Source organism: Pelophylax lessonae (assembly GCF_965119305.1).
Source record: "Pelophylax lessonae genome assembly, chromosome: 1".
Classification (NCBI taxonomy): Eukaryota; Metazoa; Chordata; class Amphibia; order Anura; family Ranidae; genus Pelophylax; species Pelophylax lessonae.
In genome coordinates, this window is record NC_138768.1 from 761,265,790 (window position 1) to 761,293,505 (window position 27,716).

Consider the following 27,716-nt stretch of genomic DNA (forward strand, 5'->3'; position numbering starts at 1 on the left):
AGATATACTGTATATTAAAATCTATACATACTGTGGGGATTAGCTCGGTGGCGGGCATGGATGACCCCTTTGGGGGGGTTCATTACACAGGGAGATAGCCGAGAAGTGGTTGCAAACAACAGTTTGGTTTATTCTTGCAATTTACTTCACACAAGGGCAAGCCTCAAAAACAGCAAAATAAAAATAAAACACAAAATAAATCCTTGCCACTGTGGGTGGCTACCTTCTCACATACAGGAACCTACCTACGGAGTCTGTCTCCAACCTACTGTTGGGCAAACTTTGCTGATCCTACAGCAGACACTCAATAGTCCATGTTTTTTCTTCACACAACAAATGTCCATTGAACATGTCCCCTTTCCTCTTCACATTGAACATGTCCCTTTGCTTGTCTCTTCATATAGCAAACAGTTCATTTATTTCTTTTCACATAGAAATAGTCCAAGACCTCACCTTGAGTAGTTTTCAGTCTTAATTAATTTCCCCTTCACACAGGAAATGTCCATTGGTTTCTTTTCACATAGAAACCATCCAAGACCTCACCTCGAGTAGTCTTCACACTTGTTACCCTCCTCAGCGCACATTGCTTCAGGAGGTCTTCCCCATGCTCACACAGCTTTCAGGGGGCACACATCTGACTGTCCTCCTCTACCCACACGGCGTCAGGAGGCAGCAATCCTTCTCCCATGCCCACACGGCGTCGGGAGGCAGACATCTGACTGTCCTCCTCTCCCCAGCTCACACAGTGTCAGGAGGCAGACATCTGACTGTCCTCCTCTCCCCAGCTCACACAGCGTCAGGAGGCAGCAATCAATAGACTTCCTTTGGACAAATTATAGAGGCCTTAACTTCCTCATTCCGAACAGCTGAAGGCCTTTCAACTTCTTTAAGCCGTCCTGGCTACCTCTGCAGCCGACACCCTATAGTAATTGGTGAATTTTCTAAACCAGGTGGAAATGTATCTCCTGTCTGTGACTACATCCACAGATTTACCTGACTTCCTGTCACATACCCCCCCCCTCTTGTTTCAACCCTAGGGTTGGGACACAGTTTTCCAGGCACGCATGTGTCAGGCACTTCTCTTGACTCTCACTGATAAGCATCCTAGTATCTTCAAGCTTCAGGATGAAACTGTTTCTGTCATCTTCATTGACAGATTTCTCATAAATGTCAGACAACTTGTCCCTCATCTCATATACACATTTCTCAACTGCATTTTTGGCATCATTTCGCTCCTTCTCAATTTTGTCCTGCATGACCGTCTGTCCTATCCACCAAGGAGGACCGTGATCCACAGGCAACTAAATTGTGCTAGTCTTAATGTCTTCAACATTCTTGAGCCGCCTCTCTCTGCAATCAATAAATGATTTCCACAAAACTTTGAGAACCTCTGCTTCACTTGGCTTTGTTCCAAGAAATGCCTATACTTTATCAACTTTCCTTCCACCATCATATGGGTCAAAGGCAGTAGCTTCATTAATTAGCCGTAGACAGTTGAATTGCATATCTGCTGAACTATTTGACCGCTCAAGGTCACCTAGTTCCTTTTCTCTATCTGAACTCCACATGGAATATATGTCAAGATCACGATCAAACTTCTTCCACCTGTCTTTCACTAGTTCCATTCTGGAAATATTCCCTGAAAGGCACTTATTCATTTGCTTCACGTTTTCACCAACAGCCTTAGTTTTCTCCACTAGGTGGTGTTTAATCCAGAGGGGTGATTCAAACAACATGTCATCAAATTTCTGATGCTCACTCAGGACAGACCCCAGAACACTGATCCTTTTATAAACTGCATCAGGCACACTATCCCCTCTTTGGGACAGATCCTCTGTTGCCTGTAATTCCTCTTCAAGTTCCTGCAACGGAATCTTCATCTCTTCTACTTGCTGTTCTAAGGCTCGCTTAGACTTTTCTAGCTCCTGAACGCTTTTCCCAACATCATCCTTGGAGCTGACCAAATCTTCCATCTCTGTACACAGCTGTTTGTTAACTCTTTTTAGTTCAGCCTTACACTCTAGAGCTTCCTCCAAAGAGCGAGCCAAGAACAGGGCTTTGCTCTCTTTATCACGCGCCTCCACTTCTGCACGGTCGCGTTCTTCTGCATATTTTGCAGACACAGACTTCTCCTCACCAAGCATCTGATCAAACTTCTTTTTCACATTTTCAACACACTCTAATGAACCAACGCTTTCTTCCATGCGTTTTTTCATATCCGCTATCTGAGCTTGCAATGTTGCGACTTGCTCTGATTTTTCTTTACTTCCTCCTCCTCTTTTAATTGTTCCAGGAAGCCATTTTTCTCATCTTCCATTTGTTTGAGCTTTGTGCTAAAACTCAGCCTTTGACACCTCTCTTCCTGTAAGAGTTCCTACGTGTATTGCATCTGCGATTCCAAGATAGAGAAATCTTTGGCAATTTCTCTAGATTTTCTGTCTGCTTGAGAAAGCTGATTTGTGACATCGTCCAACTCAACCTGCAGTCGGTTTGCCTTCTCTGACAGCTTAGCACACACTCGGTCACCTTCTGACACCTTGACTTGCGATTCCTGCAGCTGTGCTTCTACTTTTTTCTCTTGTGTTCAGAATCTCCTTTTCCCTGCATAAGAGCCTTCACCTCATTGGCTAGTTTCTGGGAATGAGACTGTAATTCTGCCACACAGGCTTCTTTCTCCTTTAACTGCTGCTGGACACGTTGGGTTTCATCTTTCCAACGTTCACAGTCCGTACGCAATTCATCTACCACATTGCTCAAAGTGGTGAGCTCATACACAGTACTCAGTAATTTAGCCTCTCTCTCACTTTTCTCCTTGTCGCTGAGAGACAATGTCGTTTTCAGAGCGACATTCTGTTCCTGCGCCTCCTGCAGGTCTATTTTTGTAGCTTCCAAAGACTGAAGACTTTTTTCCAGCTGATTACGCAACTCCAACATTTCACCCATACTTTGCTTCTGCAAAGTCTGAACTTCAAATTCCTTTTCCATGAGGATGGTATCTTTCTCCATCATAGTCTCTCTACGTTTTCGTAACTCGGAAAAAAGAAAAGCAGTGGATTCTTCCCACTGTAACACCTGAGCCTGCAAGTTTCTATGCTCCATCCTAAGCAACTCCAGGGCTCGTTCCTTTTCTTCCATTTTCCGTTGCAAGGCATCCAACTCAGCCCTGCACACATACTCGGTTTCCTCCAAACCGATTGCCTCCCTTTGCTGCTGGCGTCTCTGCTTCCAGCCTGCCATGCTCTCTTGGTGAGCCTTTTGTTGAGCTGCAAAGCTCCACTGAAAATCCGCATTTGCCTCAGTGTTGCTAGGGACAACAACCTTCCTCTTTAGTAGACTCTCTTTAGGCATGGATGGGGCTCGTTCAGACGGTAACATCCCCTCCATCCATAGAATCCGGTCTCTCATTTCAGCTATCTTTGCATCTTTCAGGCGTTTTGATCGCCCCATTTTCAATAACTCCACAAACAAATTTTTCACAGTCCAGCAGAAAATTTTGAGACCACTGTCTCTTTAAAACTAGTAGTTTTTCTCTCTCTTGCAGGATCTCCTTTCCTGCACACACAGTTTGTGCAGTCTCATGCACCAGACAAAGTTCATCAACATTTTTTTTTAGACCACTGCCTCTTTAAAACAAGTAGTTTTTTCTCTCTTTCAGGATCTTCTCTCCTGCACACATAGATTGTGCAATCTCATGCACCAGACAAAGTTCATAGAACATATGCACTTCTTTGCAGGGATCTCTGCTTCTGCCCGCATACTCCACCATATGTGGGGATTAGCTCGGTGGCGGGCGTGGATGACCCCTTTGGGGGGGTTCGTTTCACAGGGAGATAGCCGAGAAGTGGTTGCAAACAACAGTTTGGTTTATTCTTGCAATTTACTTCCCACAAGTGCAAGCCTCAAAAACCGCAAAATAAAAATAAAACACAAAATAAATACTTGCCACTGTGGGCGGCTACTTTCTCACATACAGGAACCTACCTACGGAGTCTGTCTCCAACCTACTGTTGGACAAACTTTGCTGATCCTACAGCAGACACTCAATAGTCCATGTTTTTTCTTCACACAACAAATGTCCATTGAACATGTCCCTTTTCCTCTTCACATTGAACATGTTCCTTTGCTTGTCTCTTCACATAGCAAACAGTTCATTTATTTCTTTTCACATAGAAATAGTCCAAGACCTCACCTTGAGTAGTCTTCAGTCTTAATTAATTTCCCCTTCACACAGGAAATGTCCATTGGTTTCTTTTCACATAGAAACGATCCAAAACCTCACCTCGAGTAGTCTTCACACTTGTTTCCCTCCTCAGCGCACATCGCTTCAGGAGGTCTTCCCCATGCTCACACAGCTTTCAGGGGGCACACATCTGACTGTCCTCCTCTACCCACACGGCGTCAGGAGGCAGCAATCCTTCTCCCATGCCCACACGGTGTCGGGAGGCTAACATCTGACTGTCCTCCTCTCCCCAGCTCACACAGCGTCAGGAGGCAGACATCTGACTGTCCTCCTCTCCCCAGCTCACACAGCGTCAGGAGGCAGCAATCAATTGACTTCCTTTGGACAAATTATAGAGGCCTTAACTTCCTCATTCCTAACAGCTGAAGGCCTTTCAACTTGCCGTCCTGGCTACCTCTGCAGCCGACACCCTATAGTAATTGGTGAATTTTCTAAACCAGGTGGAAATGTATCTCCTGTCTGTGACTACATCCACAGATTTACCTGACTTCCTGTCACAATACAAATATAAAAGCAATTGTTTTATGTCTTTATGGACATGAATTATTTATTGTATACTGTATATCAATAATTGAATCAAATAATATTGGTGTCTTTTATTATAATGTATTAGGTTTCATTTTTGCTTTTAAATATCTTTGAGGTATTTTAAATGTGATCAGTTCCAGACATTGTAAACCATTTAAAACACTATAAAGTTGTTGCTCACCAATGCACATGCCCAATGTTTACAGACCCTGCAACAAAACATTTTAAATCAGAAACTGATTTATACTCAGCAACTATTTTTCTTTTGCTTTTGAGGCAAAGTTCACAGATTTTTTTTTCACTATTTATGTATATGGTTTATTTTTAAAGATACAGCTTTACACTATAGCTTCCAAAAGGAAAAAAGAAAACCTCTAATTCTAAAAATGTCCTCAGTACCTATTCAGTTCAGTTCCGAACATACTGTATGTACAAATACATGTATTACTAGTGATAAAAAAAATATATATATATTTTTAAATGGCTTATATAAAATATGTTTAACATCTCTTCTTTGATCATTGAGCTCTGTTGAAAAATTAACAACCAGATCTGAACTCCTCTGGACAAATCTTTTAAAAATTCTGATTGATTTTTAAATTCAGTTAAATCTTGGCACTGTGGATATTCTCACGTGCTTGAAGATCCTAGATCTACATATCTACTCTTTTTTACATCTCTATCAACCATCATTGACTGCCTCCATGCCTTCATTCACCTCTACAGTGAATGAAAGCTATTTCAGTTTATTCTGTTTGTCAATGCTGGTTGGCCCAGGGCGAATAAAGCTGAAATCCTGGTGACATGTACAGTTTGTAAGCCCTGAATTCATCATAAAGATGAATAGAGGCCCACACAAACATGAGTGTTCATGGAAAAGCACAGATATTTGCATCAGTGTTAGGGCATCCTAGGGCCAGCCCCACATTTTTGCATTGTGTTACCACTACACACAGCACTGTTACATGCACATGCTGGTGTTGCAGGTCCAATTTGAATGGCGTCTTAATGTACTAAATAAATGCACCTGCATTGTACTACTATGCGTTGCCATATGGTTTGTTCCCAAAAAAACATCAGGTGTGATTTTCAGTGCACAGGGATGCATTGACAGCCCATTCACAATGAATGGGCTTCCTTGACCCAATGCAGGTTAGCGTACAATAGTAAAAGCACCACTTGATGCATCAAAATTGTCTTCTTGGGAAATCAAAAATTCAAGAAAAGTGGTGATAGCTTTAAGAGGAGATGTACTTCTTACTATCTATATTTTTAAAGTGTATCTAAACCTGAAAAAAAAAAAAAAATCGCAGCTTATCTTCGCCTAAATATTTTATCTGCATTTTACATAATTGTTAAAGTTGAATAAAGACTCTTAGGGATTTAGATTGTATAGACTGGTAAAGGTGTTGGTCACTAAGCCCTGGTAAAAAGTCTGGGTTGTTTAGTATGGGTGACATTAGACCCGGGTTAGTGGATATTTTACTTGTAGTGCAAGCATACTGAAAACATTTGAGAGTAGCTCCAATTAGTGGGTGGTTTGAAACATCATGTGGAACGTCTTTTTGCTTGAGCCACGGTAATACAGAAATGGGAACATTGGAGAATGAGTTCTCCATTATAACCCAGTCTTTAGACTCAGTGTGTGTGTGCCACTCAACCACTCTTTGTAGATGACATGCTTGATAGTATTTGTACATATCTGGAAGACCGATTCCTCCCTTTAGTTTAGGTTTCGTGATTTGTTCAAATTTAATTCTGGGAGTTTTACGGGCCCAGATGAATTGCCTACAGAGATTTCGAATCCTTCCAAATATCTGAATGGGGATGTGAACAGGGATTGTCTGGAATAGATAGAGTAGTCTGGGTAGCACATTCATTTTAAATATTGCTGCCCTTCCGAACCAGGAAAAATGTGCCTTGTGCCAGTCACGCAGGTCTTGTTCAATCTTTTTAAGGAGTGGGGTGAAATTTAGATCGACTATGTGTTTGAGCTTAGAAGGAAGCTGTATACCTAAGTATGTGATAGAGTCTGATGTCCATTGAAAGGGGAAATTTGCTTTACATAGATTAATCTGGCTTGTGGGCAAAGAGACGTTCAGAGCTTGTGATTTAGAAAAGTTAATTTTCAGATTTGAGATCTGATTGTATAGATTAAGTGTTTTGAGGAGTTGTGGTAAAGTAGTGTGAGGATTTTCCAGAAACAAGAGCACGTCATCTGCAAAAGCAGCAATTTTGTAAGTGTATTTACCAATTTCAATTCCCTGAATATTGGCATCAGAACGGATAGACGGGAGAAGAGGCTCCATAGTCAATATAAAGAGAATTGGGGACAATGGACATCCTTGACGAGTTCCATTCGTGATCTGGAAGGTCTTTGACAGCAGGCCATTAACTCTCACTTTGGCTGATGGATTAATATAGAGAGCCATTATGAAATTAATCATATTGTTCCCTAGGCCTAGTGCTGATAATACCATTTTAAGGTAGTCCCAGTCTAACCTGTCAAAGGCCTTCTCAGCATCAAGGGAGAGAAAGAATCCAGGTATTTTGTTTTGGGTTAAATAGTGATGAATATTAATCGCTTTAAGGGTATTATCCCTGGCTTGATCAAATCCCACTTGATCTGATGATGAATCTCACATTTTATTGATAAACGTACTACACTTTCTTATGAAGCTCTGAAAACTCTTCTGCCAACTGTACACATCTCTTTTTGGGATTATGTTCAAATCCGTCATTTCACCACCTCCCTTATCAGAAAAGTTGGAAACCTGACTGAAATAACTCCATTCGAGAAACTCTGTCTTGACGCTAAACCAGAATCACACTTGATCTCTAAAATTTACGCATTACTCTGGGAGGGAGTCGAGACTGATGAGGGTCTCTTCTGCTCTAAATGGGAATCAGATTTGAACATGAACCTAACGCCTGAGCAATGGAAGACGATATTTAATATAGTTCACAAAGGATCCATCAATGTTACTACACAAGAGAATAACTACAAACTAATAGCACGCTGGTATCGCACACCTCACCTCCTACACAAAGCTAAGCTCATCACGAATGACAAATGTTGGAGATGCCATCTACCTGGAGGGGATCTACTACACATATGGTGGTCCTGTCCACTTATTGCTGATTTCTGGTCTAACATGCACAAGATACTAATTCAAATAACCAACATTCCGGTTGATGTCTCACCGAGTACTTTCCTCCTACACTTACATCATCAATACAACCCACCATCATATAAATCCTTGACAACATTTCTAATTAATGCTGCGAGATTATGTATTCCAAGACATTGGGGAACAGCTGCAACTCCCTCTATCAGAGAATGGTTCACGCAAGTTGAAAAATTATCTGAGATGGAAGAACTTATTGCAATTGCACACGACACTCCTGTCAAATTTGCTAAGATCTGGCAGCCTTGGCGAACATTTAAAAATACAGTAGCTTACACTCAGATTATGATCTGATTCTAAGAAACAAAATTATTCAGTTCCGATAGATGCTTATCCCCTCTCACATCCATTTGGGGTAAATCTTCTCATGTCTTATCAGCGTGTGACCCTTGCTTGTCTCTACACCCCCCCCTCTTTCCCTCCCCCATATCCCACCCATTCTTCCCTCCCCCCACCCAGGGGAGTATGCCGGCATGCTCCCCTGTTATATCTTTTTCACAAGATTTTCACATACAGCCACTTTCAAGATACAAGAGTGATCCTTTTCATCTATAGAAACTTTTTATGTTGTTTATGATACTATGTAATTGTGGTTTATTAATACCTTAGTTATTATTGGATCACCGAGAATGTTGATCGGAATGATCCAACTGTTGTACACTTTTCTAATGTGTATTTTGTTCAATAAAGCTTTTTGGAAAAAAAAAAAAGACACCAAACCATCCAGTTCAACCTGTGCTAGTGTTTGTTTGTGTGTGTAATTTATTTACATCAATAGTATTGAACTCACATAGGGATGTGATAAGCGGGCATGTAGATCATGGTTCATCCGTTCCACAATGAGGAGCACTTGCACAGTCTTAGATGTATAGTCTTTTTAGGGGATGGATGGGTAGCCGCCGGCTAAACCAGAGCTAGAAGGGACTCTGTATGTAAAAACAAGCAGAGGGGGAAGAAGAGAGCAGCGCCACCTCAGTGCAGATTAAAAAAGAATCATTTATTTACATCAACAGTATTGAACTCACATAGGGATGTGATAAGCGGGCATGTATATCATGGTTCATCCGTTCCGCAGCAAGGGAAGCTGGAGAGGTAAAGACAGACCCTGGTCCGTGCTAGTGTTCGGAGCATGAGCGCTCCTTCGTCAGGCATTGCTGGGTTACCACAGAAAGCGGCAGGTTATATTACACAGCGGAGGCCGACCGACACAGCCCAGACCAGGGGCTGTCTTCACCTCTCCAGCTTCCCTTGCTGCGGAACGTATGAACCATGATATACATTCCCGCTTATCACATCCCTATGTGAGTTCAATACTATTGATGTAAATAAATTACACACAAAAACAAACACTAGCACAGGTTGAACTGGATGGTTTGGTGTCTTTATTCAACTTTAACAATTATGTAAAATGCAGATAAAATATTTAGGCGAAGATAAGCTGCAATTTTATATTTTTTTTGTCAGGTTTAGATACACTTTAAAAATATAGATAGTAAAAAGGCACACAGCAGTAAGATTCAGGGCTGGGTGATGGTATTCCAGTGCCCTGACCACCAAAGGGAGGGAGGGACATTTGCATCGCAATCACGTGCCTAATATTAGCCAATCATGCTTTGTCAATGCTGCAATCTCTACCCTTCCCCTCCTGTCACATTTTGACTTCAGTTTCAGAGGAAGGAGAAGCCAAAATGACCCCTCAGCTCTCTAGCTCCTATGTGAGTTCTTTTTTTTTCTTTATGTTTACTTCAGGGAGGGGGAGAAGCAGGTTTTTCAACAGTAAGAACAGCAATAGGTTTGTTCTTTTAGTGCAGGTGACAGAGGATGAGGTTAACGGGACCAGCATTTTCTCACAACAAGCTATTCATGTTGTCATGTCTTTATTCAGACACCAGGCTGTTGAAGATCCTTAGTGACAGTGGGGTTAATTTTCTAAAGCTGGAGAGTACAACAGAAACCAGCTTCCAGGTTTTTCCAGGTTAAAAAAAATCCCAAAAAGCGTATTTTAATTGGTTTGCCCAATAGTTATAGCGTTCACAAACTACGGGATAGATTTTTGGACCTTTTTTTTTGCTTTTGTTTTTACTTGTAATGGTGGCGATCAGCGATTTATAGCGGGACTGCGACATTGTGGCGGACAGATCGGACCCCTTACTGACGTTTTTGACACTTTTTGGGGACCAGTGACACTAATACAGTAATCAATGCTAAATAACATGCACTATTACTGTATAAATGACACTGGCAGGAAAGGGGTTAACACTGGGGGTGATCACAGGGGTTAATGTATGCGTAAATGTGGTTATTGACTGTAGGGGGGAAGGTTCTGTGAAAGGCACAGAGAGATTGGGGTCTCAGCTTAGCTGAAACTCCTGATCTCTCCCTGCCTGTGTGGCAGAAGACTCGCCTGCTTTGTTTACACATGCAGACCGGTCTTTTGTCAGTTTCTCTGATGACTGTGAGAGGCCAGTGGCCGCCGAGACCGTATGCACAAAGTCTTGTAGATCTACATAATTTTGTGCAGTCGAACTGCCCTGCCGCAGTCTATTTGCATGGGGCGGTCGGCAAGCGGTTACATTTTCTTCATTTTCCCAAAAATTGTGACAAAAAATTACAACTTCAAAAAATGCGCCATGCCTCTTACTAAATACCTCTGACTGTCTACTGTCCAAAAACGGTAATTTGAGGGATATTTGGACTGAAGAATACAGAATACATTTTGGCCTAAATTTATGAAGAAAGATAATTTGTTTGCTAAATTTTATAACAGAAATTAAAAACTGTTTTTTTTTTACCAAACTGTTTTGCCTTTTTTTTTTATTTATTTAGCAAAAAGTGTCTGGAACTGAAGTGGTTAAAGAGTAACTCCACTAAACAAAATAAATCTCTGGGTGATCAATGTACATTTCAGAGACTTCAGCAAACTCTGTTGCAGAGTCCTATCTATTTCTGCTCTAAAGTAAGAGCTGATTGTTGTCTTCAGAGTGAATCTGAATAGGAGTGATTTTTTCATTATTTTTTTTTTTACATTATTTTTTTCATTATTAATCAGCTGCACTTGCTGTGTTCTCCGGGTTTCTATGTTGCTTTGAATTTTACAGACCATTGTAGTGCTCTAGAATAATTAAGAAAGGTCATTTTTAATAACTTTAAATCACAATATGCTTTGTGTCACAATTGTAAATGCAAAATAATTGTATTTACTATATTGTTTCCCACCAAAGTGGAGTTACCCTTTACTTATGTTTTAATATATATATTTAGTTCAAAAAGTTGGCAGAGTCTTGATGATAAGTAAAGGGAAACACATTGCTTCTGTTGTTATCATTATTGTATCAAGTTTACCTTTCCAATTAAAACTCAGGTCTTTGTATGACAACCATAAAAATCAAACTAGAATGTGTAATAATATTTAAGAAATCAAGTTTCCCTTTAGTCATAAATGTATTTGCCAGGCTTGATGCACATTTTACACCCATCACCACTTTCCCTTTAATTAGCATCAGAAAATGAGCTGTGAATCTTTGAAATACATGTAGGAAATACATTTCTGAATAAATAAGCACTGATAAAAAAAAGATAGAAAAAAATGAAGCCCTCGGGGGTTAGCTGAGATTTTAATATAATTATTTTTTTGGATCCTTTGCAATATCTATAAGAAAAGAAATATGTGAGAAGTCATATGCAGAATGTAAGTACTAGATGTTTTACTAAATAGTCATTTTTTAAGGTTTCTATATATCAAACATTATTATTTTTTTCTCTCCACTAACAAAAATGGGTAAAAGTGTTCTAGTAGTGCATGAAATAGCAAACACTATTGAAAGGAATTAAGCCCCTGGCTATGTTAGATTATACAATCTAAATAAAACAGTTTTTTTTTTCTCTTCCGCTCTAGGGCCATCTTTACCTTTGAGATATACTTATTGTCGGAACGTATGTTTCTTTTTGGAGCTGAAAGTGCAGAGTCTCAACGAGAATGGGCCAAGGCACTATCTAAGGTAATGCTGATAATTATCTGATAAAGCTAAGCCTCAGGCATTAGCATAAAATAAATTGGCGTTAACTGTATGCTCTCATAGGAGCCAGCTTTAATTTAATTTTTTTAAATATGTAAATCATTTTTAATGTTACTATGCTAAGGGGAAATTATTAAGAAAATGTTTGAAATAGTAAATGCAACAAAATATGGTCTATGTGTGTGTGTGTGTGGGGGACGATTGTTTTTTTCAATTTTTTTAAAAGAATCTATAAATTATTATACAATGGTTCTAAAAAATATACTGCTTCAGATTAATCTGCTTTACCTTATTTGTTAATGGTGCAATCAGTAAACATGACAATGCAAGTGCCTGTCCTTTTAATATACATCTACAAATGGCATTAAGTTTACTGGATTCAGCGAGTAGATGTCATTTCTTTGCACATGCCCAATACTAATACAGTCCCTAATACTACTAAGGCTCCATGCACACAGGGCGTCATAAAAACGAGCTTCAAAGCTGTTTCTTGACGCCAGGAAAAAGCAGCTGTAAAAATGTGCTTTTAGTAGCTTTTTCCATTTGCGTTATTGCAAGTTTGGCCACGTAGCTTTTAGCAGCGTTTTTTCTGCCTCCATTCAAAATCAATGGTTCCCTATGTGAACCTATTGATTTGAATGGAAGTCGCATCGCAAGTCGGATCAGGATTCTGTAACTTGCGCTGTGAGAATCTTGAGGGGGAACTCCATGCCAAAATGGGGAAAAAAACGGCGTGGGGTTCCCCCCCAGGTTCCAAACCAGGCCCTTGGGGTCTGGTATGGAATTTGAGGGTAGCTCCACGCCGAAAAAACGGCATGGGGTCCCCCCCAAAATCCATACCAGACCCTTATCCGAGCATGCAGCCCGGCAGGCCAGGAAAGGGGAGGGGACGAGCGAGCGGCCCCACCCCCCCTGGACCATACCAGGCCACACGCCCTCAACATGGGGGGTGTGGGTGCTTTGGGGCAGGGGGGGATCTGCACCCCCCACCTCAAAGCACCTTGCCCCCATGTTGATGAGGACAAGGGCCTCATCCCCACAACCCTGGCCGGTGGTTGTGGGGGTCTGTGGGCAGGGGGCTCATCGGAATCTGGAAACCCCCTTTAACAAGGGTGGCCCCCCCCCCCACATCCCGGACCCCCTCCCTATGTGAATGGGTATGGGGTACATTGTACCCCTACCCATTCACCCCATAAAAGGCAGTGTATGTAAATAATGACAGGAGACGTTTTAAAAAGTTTATTAAAAATTTTCATCCGGTCTTCTCCGCTCCGGTCTTCTCCGATCTTCTCCCCTCCACTCTTCTGCCCACAAGCTCTTCTGCCTACCACTCTTCTGCCCTCCGCTCTTCTGCTCTTTTGCCTCCTCTGGTCTTCTTCCTTCTCCGGTCCTCCTACGACGCTGTCCCCGGTGATTATGCCGGTCTCTGCAGCTTATTATATAGCCATTAGGGGCGTGGCCTCCCGGTGACATTATCAGGAGGCCTCGCCCCCTTATGTCACCGACGTCGTTGGTGAAATAGGGGGGGGGGCATCCCAATGACGTCACTGGGAGGCCACGCCCCTAATGGCTATATAATAAGCTGCAGAGACCGGAGACCGGCATAATCACCGGGGACAGCGTCGGAGGAGGACCGGAGAAGGAAGAAGAACAGAGGAGGCAAAAGAGCAGAAGAGCAAAAGAGCAGAAGAGCAAAAGAGCAGAAGAGCGGCGGGCAGAAGAGCGGAGGGGAGAAGACCGGATTAGACCGGAGTGGAGAAGACCGGATGAAGATGTTTAATAAACCTTTTTCCTGTCATTATTTACATACACTGCCTTTTATGGGGTGAATGGGTAGGGGTACAATGTACCCCATACCCATTCACATAGGGAGGGGGTCCGGGATCTGGGGGGGCCACCCTTGTTAAAGGGGGCTTCCAGATTCCGATGAGCCCCCTGCCTGCAGACCCCACAACCACCGGCCAGGGTTGTGGGGATAAGGCCCTTGTCCTCATCAACATGGGGGCAAGGTGCTTTGAGCCCCCCCTGCCCCAAAGCACCCACACCCCCCATGTTGAGGGTGTGTGGCCTGGTATGGTCCAGGAGGGGTGGGCCGCTCGCTCATCCGCTCCCCTTTCCTGGCCTGCCGGGCTGCATGCTCGGATAAGGGTCTGGTATGGATTTTGGGCGGGACCCCACGCCGTTTTTTCGGCGTGGAGCTACCCTCAAATTCCATACCAGACCCAAAGGGTCTGGTTTGGAACCTGGGGGGAACCCCACGCCGTTTTTTTTCCCCATTTTAGCGTGGAGTTCCCCCTCAAGATTCTCACAGCGCAAGTCGCACCGCAAGTCGGATCATCCGGATCCGACTTGCAGTGCGACTTCCATTCAAATCAATAGGCTCACATAGGGAACCATTGATTTTGAATGGAAGAAAAAAAACATATAACATGGCTTAACGCACGTTAAGCAACGTTATTCAGCCTTTAGCAGCGTCAGATGTTTTTACAGCTTGACGCTGTAGCTCCAGAATGCACAGTTCCTGGGTTTTTTTGGAGCTGTAAAACGCCTATGCCACTTGGAGCTCCTAAAAGCTCTATGTGTGCATGAGGCCATAGAATAACATGGATTGGCGTTCTGCAGCTGCAAAAAAAAAACGTCTGATGCTGCTAACAGCAGCTCCAAAAACGTCCAGTGTGCATGAGGCCTAATACTAAGAGCCCATTCACACTAGCACGACATGTGAGGCGACTTGTGTCGCCCCAGGTCGCTTGACATAACAAAAGCAATGTTAATCAATCAGTGCCATCTTAATTGGCACTACTGAAGTCGCTCCAACCTCAGAAAAGGGTCCTGTACTACTTTGAGGCGACCTGTGATCCGACTTGTCCCATATACTTCAATAGGAGTCGCCTCCTTATCTTAATTGACATGACTTGTTATCAGACTTTCCAGGAAGAAGAAAGAGATTAGCCAGGCATTCCCCACAGACAAAGTCGCCTGTCTCTTCAAAGTAGTGCACAAGTCTCTTCCAAGTCTCTTCCAAGTCTCTTCCAAGTCTCTAAACAAGTCTCTAAACAAGTCTCTTCAAAGTCACGGGGCGACTTTCTGGTTGCGGTAGTGTGAACCGGCTCTTAAGCTTTGTTTTTAGCCATACAAAACCTAACAAAGCAAATAAACAACATAATAGAAAATGTAAATATCTCTAATCTGAATTTCTAACACAAATGTATATAATCTTCGATAGCAATAACTTAGCATACAAATTTATGTTTCTATATGCAATATTTGAGAAATAATTGCACATTAAGGTGTATCTAAACCCCAAAAAAGAAGAATGTAATATATTGCAGCTTACTAGTACTTAGATGAAGTACCTGCATTAGTATACTTTTTTCAGGCTTTTTAACTTTATTTTCACCAAGTGATCCTGTGAATAACAAACTTCCTGTCCCTGTCTGGCTACTGTCACTCCTCCATCCTACCTAGAGAGGGGGCCATGGTTACCAACAAGAATAGACTTTATACATAACTACATTTATCTCCATTTAATAGGGGATGGTGAGATTTATATTTATAGAAAAAAGGATAACTTAGTTTATGCTTTCAGCTCACATGTTGTGATAAATACACTACATTTATAGAAAGATTAACAGATATTTTAGTCTGTAATTGCAAAAATGAAAAAAAAAATCTAAGAACTGGAAATCTGCAATATTCTACACTTTATTCTTGTGATTTAGTTTTCATTTAAGCCAAAACTGAGATGCTATTAGATGCTATTAATTATCCTGTGTAAAGAACGTTTACTGACAAAAATAGTAATTTTGCACCACAATAATTTAATTAATCATTATTCTGCTCATCCCTACTTACAGGAGTTGTAAAGTCAGGAAGGTTTTTTTTTTATCTTAATGCATTCTATGCATTAAGATAAAAAGCCTTCTGTATGTAGCAGCCCCCTCAGCACCCATTAAAACTTACCTGTGCACCCTCTCTGTCCAGAGATGTCCACGAGTCCCTCGGCCATCCTGGGACTCTCCCTCCTAATTGGCTGAAATACAGCCAATTAGGAGGCGCCATTAGCTCCCACGGCTGTCAATCAAAGTCAGTGAGCCAATCAGGAGAGAGAGGGTGGGGCCAAATAGCAGCTCCATGTCTGAATGGACACACGGAGCTGCAGCTTGGCTTGGGTGCCCCCATAGCAAGTTGCTTGCTGTGGGGCACTCGATAGGGCCAGGAGCAGCAACGAGGGACCCGAGAAGAGGAGGATCCAGGCTGCTCTGTGCAAAACCAACTGCACAGAGGAGGTAAGTATAACATGTTTGTTTTTTTTGTTTTTTTTTTTAAAACGAGACTTTACAATCACTTTAAGCTTCTATCCTAACACAGTTTCAGACTGAATCTTATCGGAACATTGGACTTTTTGCTCATTTTGTAGGAGCCCAAAGTCATATATATTAGCAATATTTCTACCTATATTTTATATGACAGGTTCCTTCCTGTCATTTACCCAACCCCATTAATTTACCACTTGGGAATTCTCCAGTCATATAAACAAAAGGGCAGAGATGGCATGTCATAACTGACTAAAAATGGGCAATAACAATGACCGTGCCGTATTTAGTCAATCATGTCACCCAAGAGATCATGCCACGTTGTTTACTTAAGTCAGAGGTGGGAATGGATATGTCCATAGGGCAGCAAGATTTGAATCTTTTGGTAGGCGTCGTTCATTGTTCTAAGAGTTCCTCCTCATTGGCTTACTTTAAATTCGACTATCCCCTATTCAGTTCATCATGAATGCTGCTGCCAAATTCATCCACCTTACAAACCGCTCAGCGTCTGCTACCCATGTCTGTCAATCCCTCCAATGGCTCAAAATACTATCAATAACTTACAAAGCCACCCACAACTTGGCCCCCAGCTACATCACTAACCTAGTCTCAAAATACAAACTACATTTTTCTCTTCATTCCTCCCAAGACTTCCTGCTCTCTAGCTCCCTTGTAACCTCATCCTATGCTCACCATCTCCCGAGCCTCTCCCATTCTTTAGAATTCTTTACCCCAGTCTGTCCGACTATCTCCAACTCTATCCACTTTAAGGCAATCCCTGAAAATGTTACTCTTCAGAGAAGCCTATTCTGCCTCTACCCAACACAACTGTACTTTCATTTTCTTCATGAGCTCATCCCACACAGTTATTACCTTTTGTATCAATTGACCCTCCCTTTTAGATTGTAAGCTCTAATGAGCAGGGCCCTCTAATTCCTCCTGTATTGAATTGTATTGTAACTGTATTGTTTACCCGAATGTTGTAAAGTGCTGTACAAACTGTTGGCACTGGATACATTTTGTATAATAAAAATAATAATAATAATTGTGAATGAAGTGAATCATCATTGCTGTACAATGTAAATGACAGTGTGGGACGTATTATTTTTTAATAAAGGATTTGTCAAAATCTGTGTAAGTGTACTTTTTACTTTTTATTGTACCCTTTACTCATTCACATAGTTAGGGACATCAAGTGTCTGGCAAGCCTCCAACCAGCAGACCCCTCACAATAACCAAGTTAGAAACATTGGGACCTCTGTGGCAAAGTACCTCCTCATATTCAAGGCATGTGACCTGGTATGGTTCATGAGGGTGCAGCACATGTTTGGGTCTGTGTGGGGTCCCCCTTGACATCCATACCATACCTTCATCAAAGATAAGGGTTTGGTGTGTTTTTTTAGGGGTCAACACATGCTGTTTTTTTGTGTGAAGGTCCCCAATTAACATCTATTCCCGACACATCTAGTATAAGGGGAATCTATGGCCTCTGTGTTTACAAACAGAGCTGGCAGTTGTCATTTTACAGCAATTTAAGCAGCATTTTTCCTTCTTAGTAAATTATTGTAAGTATTATTTACCCTCTTGGCAGTGACAGTGTGCAAATGTGTGGCTTCTCAGCAGGTGGGCCTTTACATCGAGCTGCTGCATATTTGCATACTAGACTGTAAATACAGCAGTGCCGAGAGTGTGCATCCTGCGTGCTTCCACCACAGTTAACAGCGGCTAACGGAAACATCGATTGGAAGCTTTCTGATCATTGTGACAGCCAATCATGGTGTCAGTACCAAGGGGTTAAAGGATTTTTGCATTTTTTAGGTTAAGCATTATTAAAATTGCTTTTTCCTACCAGACAGAACTTTTTTCTTTTTTTTCTGCTTTGTTATATGTTCCCCAAAGCAATGACCAGACACCCCCCCCCCCCCCCCATGCAGTTTGTTTGATGATCCCTTGCCTATTAGCCTGGAAAATGGTGATAGAGACAGAAAGCTGACACAACAGACTGATGATACAGTAGTTACATCAAATGTGTGTATGTAAGGCTAGAAAGTACCAGTTGCTATATATAGGTTTTTCATGTTACTTTTCTGGTAACCTTCTGGTTTCCAGAAGGATCACAAACAGCAGCTGCACAATTATTGTGAGATTCACACACTTTGGGAGTGTATAATAGTTTTTAACAGAGGAGTCTAATAAAGGTTCATAGTAAGGGTTCATAGTGGTGTGGGTGCTTTTGGATATATGCTTGTTTATTATAAGAGCATGAACAAATTCAGACAGTTCAGTGAATCTAGGAGGTTGATTTACTAAAACTGGAGAATACAAAATCTGCTGCAGCTGTACATGATAGCCAATCAACTTCTAACTAAGGCCCCTTTCACAGTATCCGTCCGTCGGACGGATTCAGTTTTCTCAGCGGGGGATTGAGCCGCCGATCCCCCGCTGAGCAGAAGGACGACAGCTGTGTCTCCGTGCTGTGTGCGGAGACACAGCTCTCAGTTCCCCATGCATCTCTATGGGGGAATCCGATCCCATCCGCTGGACGGATGGAAAATAGGGTTTCCATCCGTCCAGATTTGATGGATCGGGTCGGATGTCAGCGGACATGTCTCCGCTGACATCCGATGCCCCTTAGGAATGCATGGGGGAACCGTTCAGATCCGCCAAAAAAACGAACAGGTGGATCTGAATGGTCCCCCTGTGTGAAAGGGGCCTTAGGCTTGTTCAAACTTTGACAAAAAAAACTCTAACTTATTGGGGCCTTTTCAGAGCTGCACCAAATTTTGCACGCTCCAGTTTTAGTGCCAACCACAGTGTAATGCAAATATTTTAATTCTCCAAAATGTTTTTATTCTGATTCATAGGATCTACAGAGAATCAAAAAATTATTGAAACCTAGTTGTCTGTCTTTCTGAATTTGTGTGATTCTCCTTAAATATTTAGGACAGTCAAAAAGTGATGAAGCAGCGAATCCGTTTTAACAATAGCAAATGTTCAATAAGATGAATCCAGATGTAGGGGGGTGGTTTTGTTTGTGTGCAGGAAGATTTTTAAGGTTGTTTAGTTTTTTTTTTTTTCAGTGTTCTTTTATTTATTTATTTATTTATTTATTTATTTTTTAATGTAACTTGAATGTTATTGAATGTTATTTGTGTAAAATCATCATCATTTTTATTTTTTTTTTTACTTTTTCTGCTGTTTCTTAAAATAAAATAATGATACTAATAAAGGGATGTTAGAAATGTAGTTAAAAAATTTCCTAACCTTAATTAGCAATTTAAAGTGGCCCTGTCACCACAGATTAACTTTTCCTCAGTAGCTCACCTTTAAAAGAAGCATGAATATAATTACCTTTAAGGTGGCCTATGTATTGAAAAGCCACTGCTTGTCTGTTCCCCAGCTGCTTAAGATATTCTACACTTCCAAATGTGTTGAATACTTGGTCCCCCATTGACTGCTGCTCCTCAGAACAGGACATATGAGGCAGCAGGGGGGACTACAGCATGCAGCAGGAGCAGCAAGTATTTAACCCATCTAACCAGTCAAATACTTGCAGTGGCTGAGTAGCAAATAATCAGCATATTTAAATATACAGTTTTCCAGAAAGGTAAGTATATCCATACTTGTTTTATGGGTGAGTTAACTTAATACAAATTACCCAATATTGACAGGGTAACTTTAAAGACTATTGCACCCTTAAAAAAAACACAAAAATCGTATCATATTCTATGGTCCTGCAAAAACCTAACTAGTTTCTGGAATCAGGTTTTTGGCCTCATCTCTCAATATCAGGGACTCCAATCAAGCCAAACCCGGCTTTAGCCCTCCTCACCCTAGATATAGATCTCTTACCAGTCAAGGCCAGGTGGGTTGTAGCCCACATCCTGCTGGGTGCTAGAGCTAATATCACTAGAAGGTGGAAATGCACAGAGGCACCAAACCTCTCCGAGGTAATAACATCCCTTAAACTTACATTTGAATTTGAAAAATAACTGGCACTGTGCTCCCACTCTCTTCCAATGCATAATAAACACTGGGGACCTTGAATTATTTGGAATGATAATTGATTGTTGTTTTTTTCCTTTTCCTTTTTCACATCTAACCTTATAACGTATACCTTGTTGTTTATGTGATATACACACGTTGAATGCATTTCTCTGTACCCGTTGTACAAAATTCAATAAAAATTTATTTTGAAGAAAAAAACCACAAAAATCACTTTATTATCACCTTCCTTTTGGCTGCCAAAATTAGTTGATTTTGACAAAACCTCCTGATTTTCAACAAACCTTTGGGGAAAGGAAAACTCTGTTTTGCTCATCCATGGTTGGATAGGAGGACGGCTTTGAAAAATGCTGATGTATACCATTATTTGCCAAGCTTTGCTGTGTATCTGTTCAGAATATCAGAATGATCCTTTTCCTTTTCATTGGCTATTTTTTTTTTTTTTTGCAGAGCTTTGTGCCTACTGTGAACGGGTCCTTAGTAGAAATAGAGTTTGATGTTATCGGATTTTTATATTATAAGGATTCATATACTCTTATGGAATGGAAAGAAGGATGGTTTGCCTTGGAAAAAAACTCTCTGCATTATAGTCACAATCAAGAAAATGTTCAAAGAGATCCCATACAACTGAAAAAACTACAGGAACTTAGTAAGCCAATACAATTTAGAATTTGGTTATATCGTTCATCTAGGCATGTATATATTATAGACAAAAATAAATATATATATATATATATATATATATATATATATATATATATATATGTACAGTACTGTGCAAAGGTTGTAGGCAGATGTAAAAAAAATGCTGTAAATAGGGAATGCTTTTTGAAGGAACTACAGCAGGAAGGTTATTCCGAACATCTCAGAACTAACCACAGATCTTCTGCAGATGTAGGTTGCCTCAAATCCTTCTGTTTCTTCATGTAATTCCAGACAGACTTGATGATGTTGAGATCAGGGCTCTGTGGGGGCCAAACCGTTACCTCCAGGATTTCTTGTTCTTACACTAAAGATATTTCTTGATGACATTTGCTGCCTGTTATAAGGCATTTTTATGTTCTTGGCCAGACAATATTGGCTGTAGAAACCCTTCTTGCCGGTCAGCAGCGCTATCTGTATTGTAAGTTTACTGAAAAATTATTTTTGGGAGTACAGTTGCTGCATTCGGATTCCCCCAAACCTACACTCTATCCACAGCATTTCAACAACATTGGGAAAACGCAAGTGTAGCACTGCAAGTGGCTGAAGTGCTATCTTTCAGACACACCTGTAAGTGTCAATGTTGTTGTATAATTTATTAGTTATATGCCTTGTAAATGAATTTACATTTCTGCTGCAGGTTGGGTTTTTTTTTTTTTTTTTTAAAGGAGAAGTATAGCCAAAGTTTTTTTTGGCTGTACTTCTCCTGTAATTCACAGGCGTGCAGTTTGTTCTGCAGTCCAGTGACCCATTTCCAGCCACTGTTGGCTGAGGTTAAAAAGCTGGTCCAGGCTCTGAAAAAATCCAGAAGCCTGGACCGGCAGCTTGCTCAGCCTCTCAGCGAGCCTAAGGCAGCACCTCCTCCCCCACCACAGCCCAGTGCTTCAGTGAGTACTGGAGGGGCAGAGCAGAGAGCTGCAGTGTTTGATCACTCAGTTCTAGCTGCAGAGCCGGCAAGGGACTGATGCAGCATCAGAGCAATGCTGCATCCCCTTAGGGGAATATAAATGTTTGTTATATTTAGGTCCATACTTCTCTTATATTCCTCTCAATGCTATTAATACACATTGCATGTTAAGGTGCACCAATTAGTGACAGGGTCTGTTTAGCAACAGTAAAAGTTCCCTTTAAGAGTTAAAAAGGCTCCTCTTTCATATCATAAAGTATTGCTGCATGCTTCAAAAATGTGTTTTGCTCTTTGCTTGCTTTGGGATTTTGATGCAAGCACAGATGCATTTCTGCATTAAAAAAAGGCTTTAAAGAGGAAAAACATGTGACCTTTTGAAGGTCATGCCACAGCTCTCTTTTTATACAGTATCTCACAAAAGTGAGTACACCCCTCACGTTTTTGTAAATATTTTATTATATCTTTTCATGTGACAACACTGAAGAAATTACACTTTGCTACAATGTAAAGTAGTGAATGTACAGCTTGTATAACAGTATAAATGTACTGTCCCCTCAAAATAACTCAACAATTAATGTCTAAATCACTGGCAACAAAAGTGAGTACACCCCTAAGTTAAAATGTCCAAATTGGGCCGAAAGTGTCAATATGTTGTGTGGCCATCATTATTTTCCAGCATTGCCCTAACGCTCTTGAGCATGGAGTTCACCAGAGCTTCACAGGTTGCCACTGGAGTCTTCTTCCACTCCTCCATGAGGACATCATGGAGCTGGTGGATTTTAGAGACCTTGCGCTCCTCCACCTTCCGTTTGAGGATGCCCCACAGATGCTCAATAGGGTTTAGGTCTAGAAACATGCTTGGCCAGTCCATCACCTTTACTGTCAGCTTCTTTAGCAAGGCAGTAATCATCTTGGAGGTGTGTTTTGGGTCGTTATCATGTTGGAATACTGCCCTGTGGCCCAGTCTCCAAAGGGAGTGGATCATGCTCTCCTTTAGTATGTCACAGTACATGTTGCCATTCATGGTTCCCTCAATGAGCCATAGTTCCTCAATGCCAGAAGCACTTATGCAGCCCCAGACCATGACACTCCCACTACCATGCTTGATTGTAGGCAAGACACACTTGTCTTTGTACTCCTCACCTGGTTGCCACCACACGCTTGACACCAACTGAATCAAATATGTTTATATTGGTCTCATCGGACCACAGGACATGGTTCCAGTAATCCATGTCCTTAGTCTGCTTGTCTTTAGCAAACTGCTTGCAGGCTTTCTTGTGCATCATCTTTGGAAGAGGCTTCCTTCTGAGATGATAGCCATGGAGACCAATTTGATGCAGTGTGCGGTGTACGGTCTAAGCACCGACAGGCTGACCCCCCACCCCTTTAACCTCTTCAGAAATGCTGGCAGCACTCATACCTGTATTTTCCAAAGACAACCTCTGGATATGATGCTGAGCACGTGCACTCAACTTCTTTGGTCCACCATGGCGAGACCTGCTCTGCGTGGAATCTGTACTGTTAAACCGCTGTATGGTTGCCGCCACCGTGCTGAAGCTGAGTTTCGGGGTCTTGGCAATCCTCTTATAGCCTAGACCATCTTTATGTAGAGCAACACTTCTTTTTGTCAGATCCTCAGAAAGTTCCTTGCTATGAAGTGCTATGTTGAAATTCCAGTGACCAGTATGAGAGAGTGAGAGCGATAACACCAAATTTAACACACCTGCTCCCCATTCACGCCAGAGACCTTGTAACGAGCCACATGGCACTGGGGAGGGAAAATGGCAAATTGGGCCCAATTTTGACATGTTCACTTTTGTTGCCAGTAGTTTAGACATTAATGGCTGTGTGTTGAGTTATTTTGAGGGGGCAGCAAATTCACACTGTTATACAAGCTTTACACTCACTACTTTACATTGTAGCAAAGTTTCATTTCTTCAGTGTTGTCACATGGAAAGATATAATAAAATATTTACAAAAATGTGAGGGGTATACTCACTTTTGTGAGATACTGTATATGAACATTCTTTGCAGCATTATATAGGGAGCACAGTGGAGGCTCCAAATTGTGCTCTGCATTTCAATAAATAAATATTGTATTAAATAAATAAAATGCTGGAGTGAAGTTTTTGCAGCAATGGTATGTGGTTTGTGAAGATGAGTTAATGCTGTACTTCATAAAATTGACCCTATGGGCAGCGACCTATGCTGGTCAGTCACAAGCCCCTATCAGAATAAATATTGTATTAAATAAATAAAATGCTGGAGTGAAGTTTTTGCAGCAATGGTATGTGGTTTGTGAAGATGAGTTAATGCTGTACTTCATAAAATTGACCCTATGGGCAGCGACCTATGCTGGTCAGTCACAAGCCCCTATCAGAAGGTATTTTGTAATATTGTAAATACCTGTAAGGCTCCAAGGATGCTGCTGTATTTGAAGCTAAAAAGCTTTTTCCAAAAGCAAATCCTTTCCATTGCCCATGGCTAAACAGAGCTTGTGTGCCCATGGATCTTCTGGCATGGTAGCAGCCTTGGAACTCATAAGGGTGTTATTGCCCACAGCTAATTGGTGGATTTGGGTGTGGTACACCCATTACTGGTCATAAGAAAGAATAAGGTTCCTACCAAAATTAAATGAATGGAGAACTGTATACAGTTTTACAATTTACCACCAATATTTCTTATTTATGGATAAACCTCTCTTAATGCAGGGTAGGACATGTCTGCACATAGAAATGTGAGGATATACAGATATTAGTAACCTAGAAATTATTTATTTAGGTGATTTTTACTATGTTAACTGTTATCAGTAAAACCATTTCTGAAATATAGCTACCAAAATAATACTAAAGCTGTTACACAAAAAGTGTTTAAATGTGCATTCTATGTATTCTATTCTAGCAAAAATGTCATCTGTTGAAAATGAAGAGAAGAGGAATGTTTTGTTGCTGGTTGAAAATGGAAGGTAGGAATTCTTAAGTTTATGTTCTGATACTCAGATATTTTCTTTTCATCCCCCTCCCCTTTTCCTCCTTCTCCTGAAAGGCAATCTACCTGTGATAAGAAAAGTGATTTTTGATTTTTAATTTTTGAGGAACACTCACCGTGGGCAAACATTTTTCTTATGTATCTCCCTCACTAAAAAAATGCGGTCATTATACATTTATTAAGCAATTTTTCAAATGTGAGCAGAGCAGTCATTTAATCTGGGATTGGTACACAATTCTGGTTTTTAATTTTTCTTAATCTAGTGCCCACATATTCAACCTAAGTTTGGTCCACCCCTGTTAAACTTAGTCTATATCCTATTCATTTTTTCTTTTAGCAGTGAGATAGTTTCCCATTTTACCTTCCACAATATTGTAAAACTTTCCAGTTATTTTCTAAATGTAGAAATACAAATGTGGTGCTAATCTGGTAGCTAAAATCAAAGAAATGTCCTTGATATGCGTGGATGAAAAAGCAACAGTTCAAATTCTTTCTCGTGCATCAACAAAAAACTTCACAAAGAAGGGAAGAAATGTGAAGATCCTCAGCAAGGGAAACCACCACCAGGCACCCGCACACACTGATCCTTACCAGATCACATTGACCCTCATCACAAAGGTCGAAAAACGCCCATGGTACAAGCACTGGAAAGCCGGGATCATTCACTCCTCCTCCTATGAAATCTTCCACCAAGCGGACAGTCCTTAGGTCCTTTTCATATATGGTAAACTTCACTACGTTCACCTTGGACTGGACAGTACAGTGCCACCCCCCTTTCGCTCTATGCTCCACGATAGGGTTGCCACCTCATTCCTTTAATCCAGGACGAATTAAAGGAATGAGGTGGCAACCCTATCGTGGAGCATAGAGCGAAAGGGGGGTGGCACTGTACTGTCCAGTCCAAGGTGAACGTAGTGAAGTTTACCATATATGAAAAGGACCTAAGGACTGTCCGCTTGGTGGAAGATTTCATAGGAGGAGGAGTGAATGATCCCGGCTTTCCAGTGCTTGTACCATGGGCGTTTTTCGACCTTTGTGATGAGGGTCAATGTGATCTGGTAAGGATCAGTGTGTGCGGGTGCCTGGTGATGGTTTCCCTTGCTGAGGATCTTCACATTTCTTCCCTTCTTTGTGAAGTTTTTTGTTGATGCACGAGAAAGAATTTGAACTGTTGCTTTTTCATCCACGCATATCAAGGACATTTCTTTGATTTTAGCTACCAGATTAGCGCCACATTTGTATTTCTATTATTATTGATCTTTCTGTTCCAAAGATTTGTGTTGGCTGCTTTTCGCATACTTATTTTTATTATATTTTAGCGCAGCAATTATATGTTTTATTTTCTAAATGTAGTCTTCTAAATGACTAGGGATATCTAGTTTGCTTTGAACAGTAAATTTCGAGAGTTTCTGATTTCTTGTGTATTTAAAGGTATTTTTTTTAAAAGGTTGGGAAAGGGTTAGACCCTCTGACAAGTTTTTTGTTTATTGCTGTCTATGGGGAATTCACCCCGTCTGTTGGTGAATTTCCTGGAGGCCATTGTCCACAATATTGAAAGTGAGGGAAAATACAGAATTTGAGAACTATTTATCCAATGGGGATACATAATTTGATGACAAAAGGGGTACTTTCCTCACTTTAAGGAAATGTTCATTTCCTTTTTTGTCTTCTGGAGAAGAAGTGGAGAAAAATTTCCCCAGTAGGAAACAGACACCAAAAATAAATAAATTATTAAAAAAATAAAATGACCAAAACAGAAAAAAATTTGACTATACATACACTCCATGCATGTATAAGGGATTTTCTTTTGCTGCGCTATCTGTGTCTTAATTCTAAAGTCTTTTGACTACTTTAATAAATTAGTATATTATTGTGGAATTGGTTCAAGAGTTCAATTTGTATTGCTGTTAATTCAGTACACAAATATAAATCTGTAGAGAAAAGCTATTTGTAAGTGTATGTGTATAGAGTTTTAATAAAGTATACATCTTTACCTATTTATTTTAGTGGGAATGACTATGCAAATAGATTGTGATGAATCATGATTGAATGAGGATGGTGAACTTTGAACTTAGCATAGTGAAGTAAATCACTTTAATAAAACATTAAAATAAATGAAAAGAAACTAATAAAAAAGCCAAAGCAAATCAAATGAAAAAGAAAAAGCTTAATAAAATAATGCTTTTAAGCAATGCCAGTTTGTGTTGCAGAAGCAACTGAGTGGAACTTTACTGATATCCTAGGCAGACAATACATCTGAGTAATATCTCAACAGCTGAATAACTTTCTTTTCAAACTAATCAAAGGTTCTGTTAAATGAGGTAAATGTGAAACTGCTGTTTTATATACAAGGCTCTGCAATAATTTTATTTAGACCATGCAATAACAATAACTCAAGACTAGAGGCAGGAAGACAGCTCTAACCACTAACTTTCCAAGTGATTAATTTACTACAGAATGGGTGGCAGGACTTGTATTTATGGCATGTCAGGGGCTCTTTGACTGTGATTTCTCAGCAATGCTTATTCATTTACAGGCAATGGCTCTTCTATTACAAGGTTACTGTGGATCTATGAGAAAATAATACTGTTTTTCATCATTTTTGTATTCTTTTAACTATTTTATTCTCACAAAGTGTGTTTATGAAATTCATAAACAATTTTTATTTTATCTTTGGTAACTGATTTTTTAATCAGCATGGAGCTCTGACAGGCTGGTTGAATATGTAGGCATATGGGACTGGAACTTCATTTGTTAAATTGAGCTCTTACTAGGAAGGCACATGATCTGTTTTACTGCTGGGCCAAACACATAGAAAATATGACT

The 27,716-nt window shown here is 40.7% G+C and overlaps 1 protein-coding gene across 1 annotated transcript in view; it reads left to right on the top strand.

The window, feature by feature from the left end:
* The window catches only part of ARAP2 (ArfGAP with RhoGAP domain, ankyrin repeat and PH domain 2), a 570,354-nt gene that overhangs the window by 350,543 nt on the left and 192,095 nt on the right, over nucleotides 1-27,716 (top strand). The window contains exons 17-19 of the mRNA XM_082248393.1: nucleotides 11,852-11,954; nucleotides 20,744-20,942; nucleotides 24,804-24,867. Coding sequence (XP_082104519.1) covers nucleotides 11,852-11,954; nucleotides 20,744-20,942; nucleotides 24,804-24,867 — 366 coding nt within the window. The remainder of the gene's footprint in view (nucleotides 1-11,851; nucleotides 11,955-20,743; nucleotides 20,943-24,803; nucleotides 24,868-27,716) is intronic.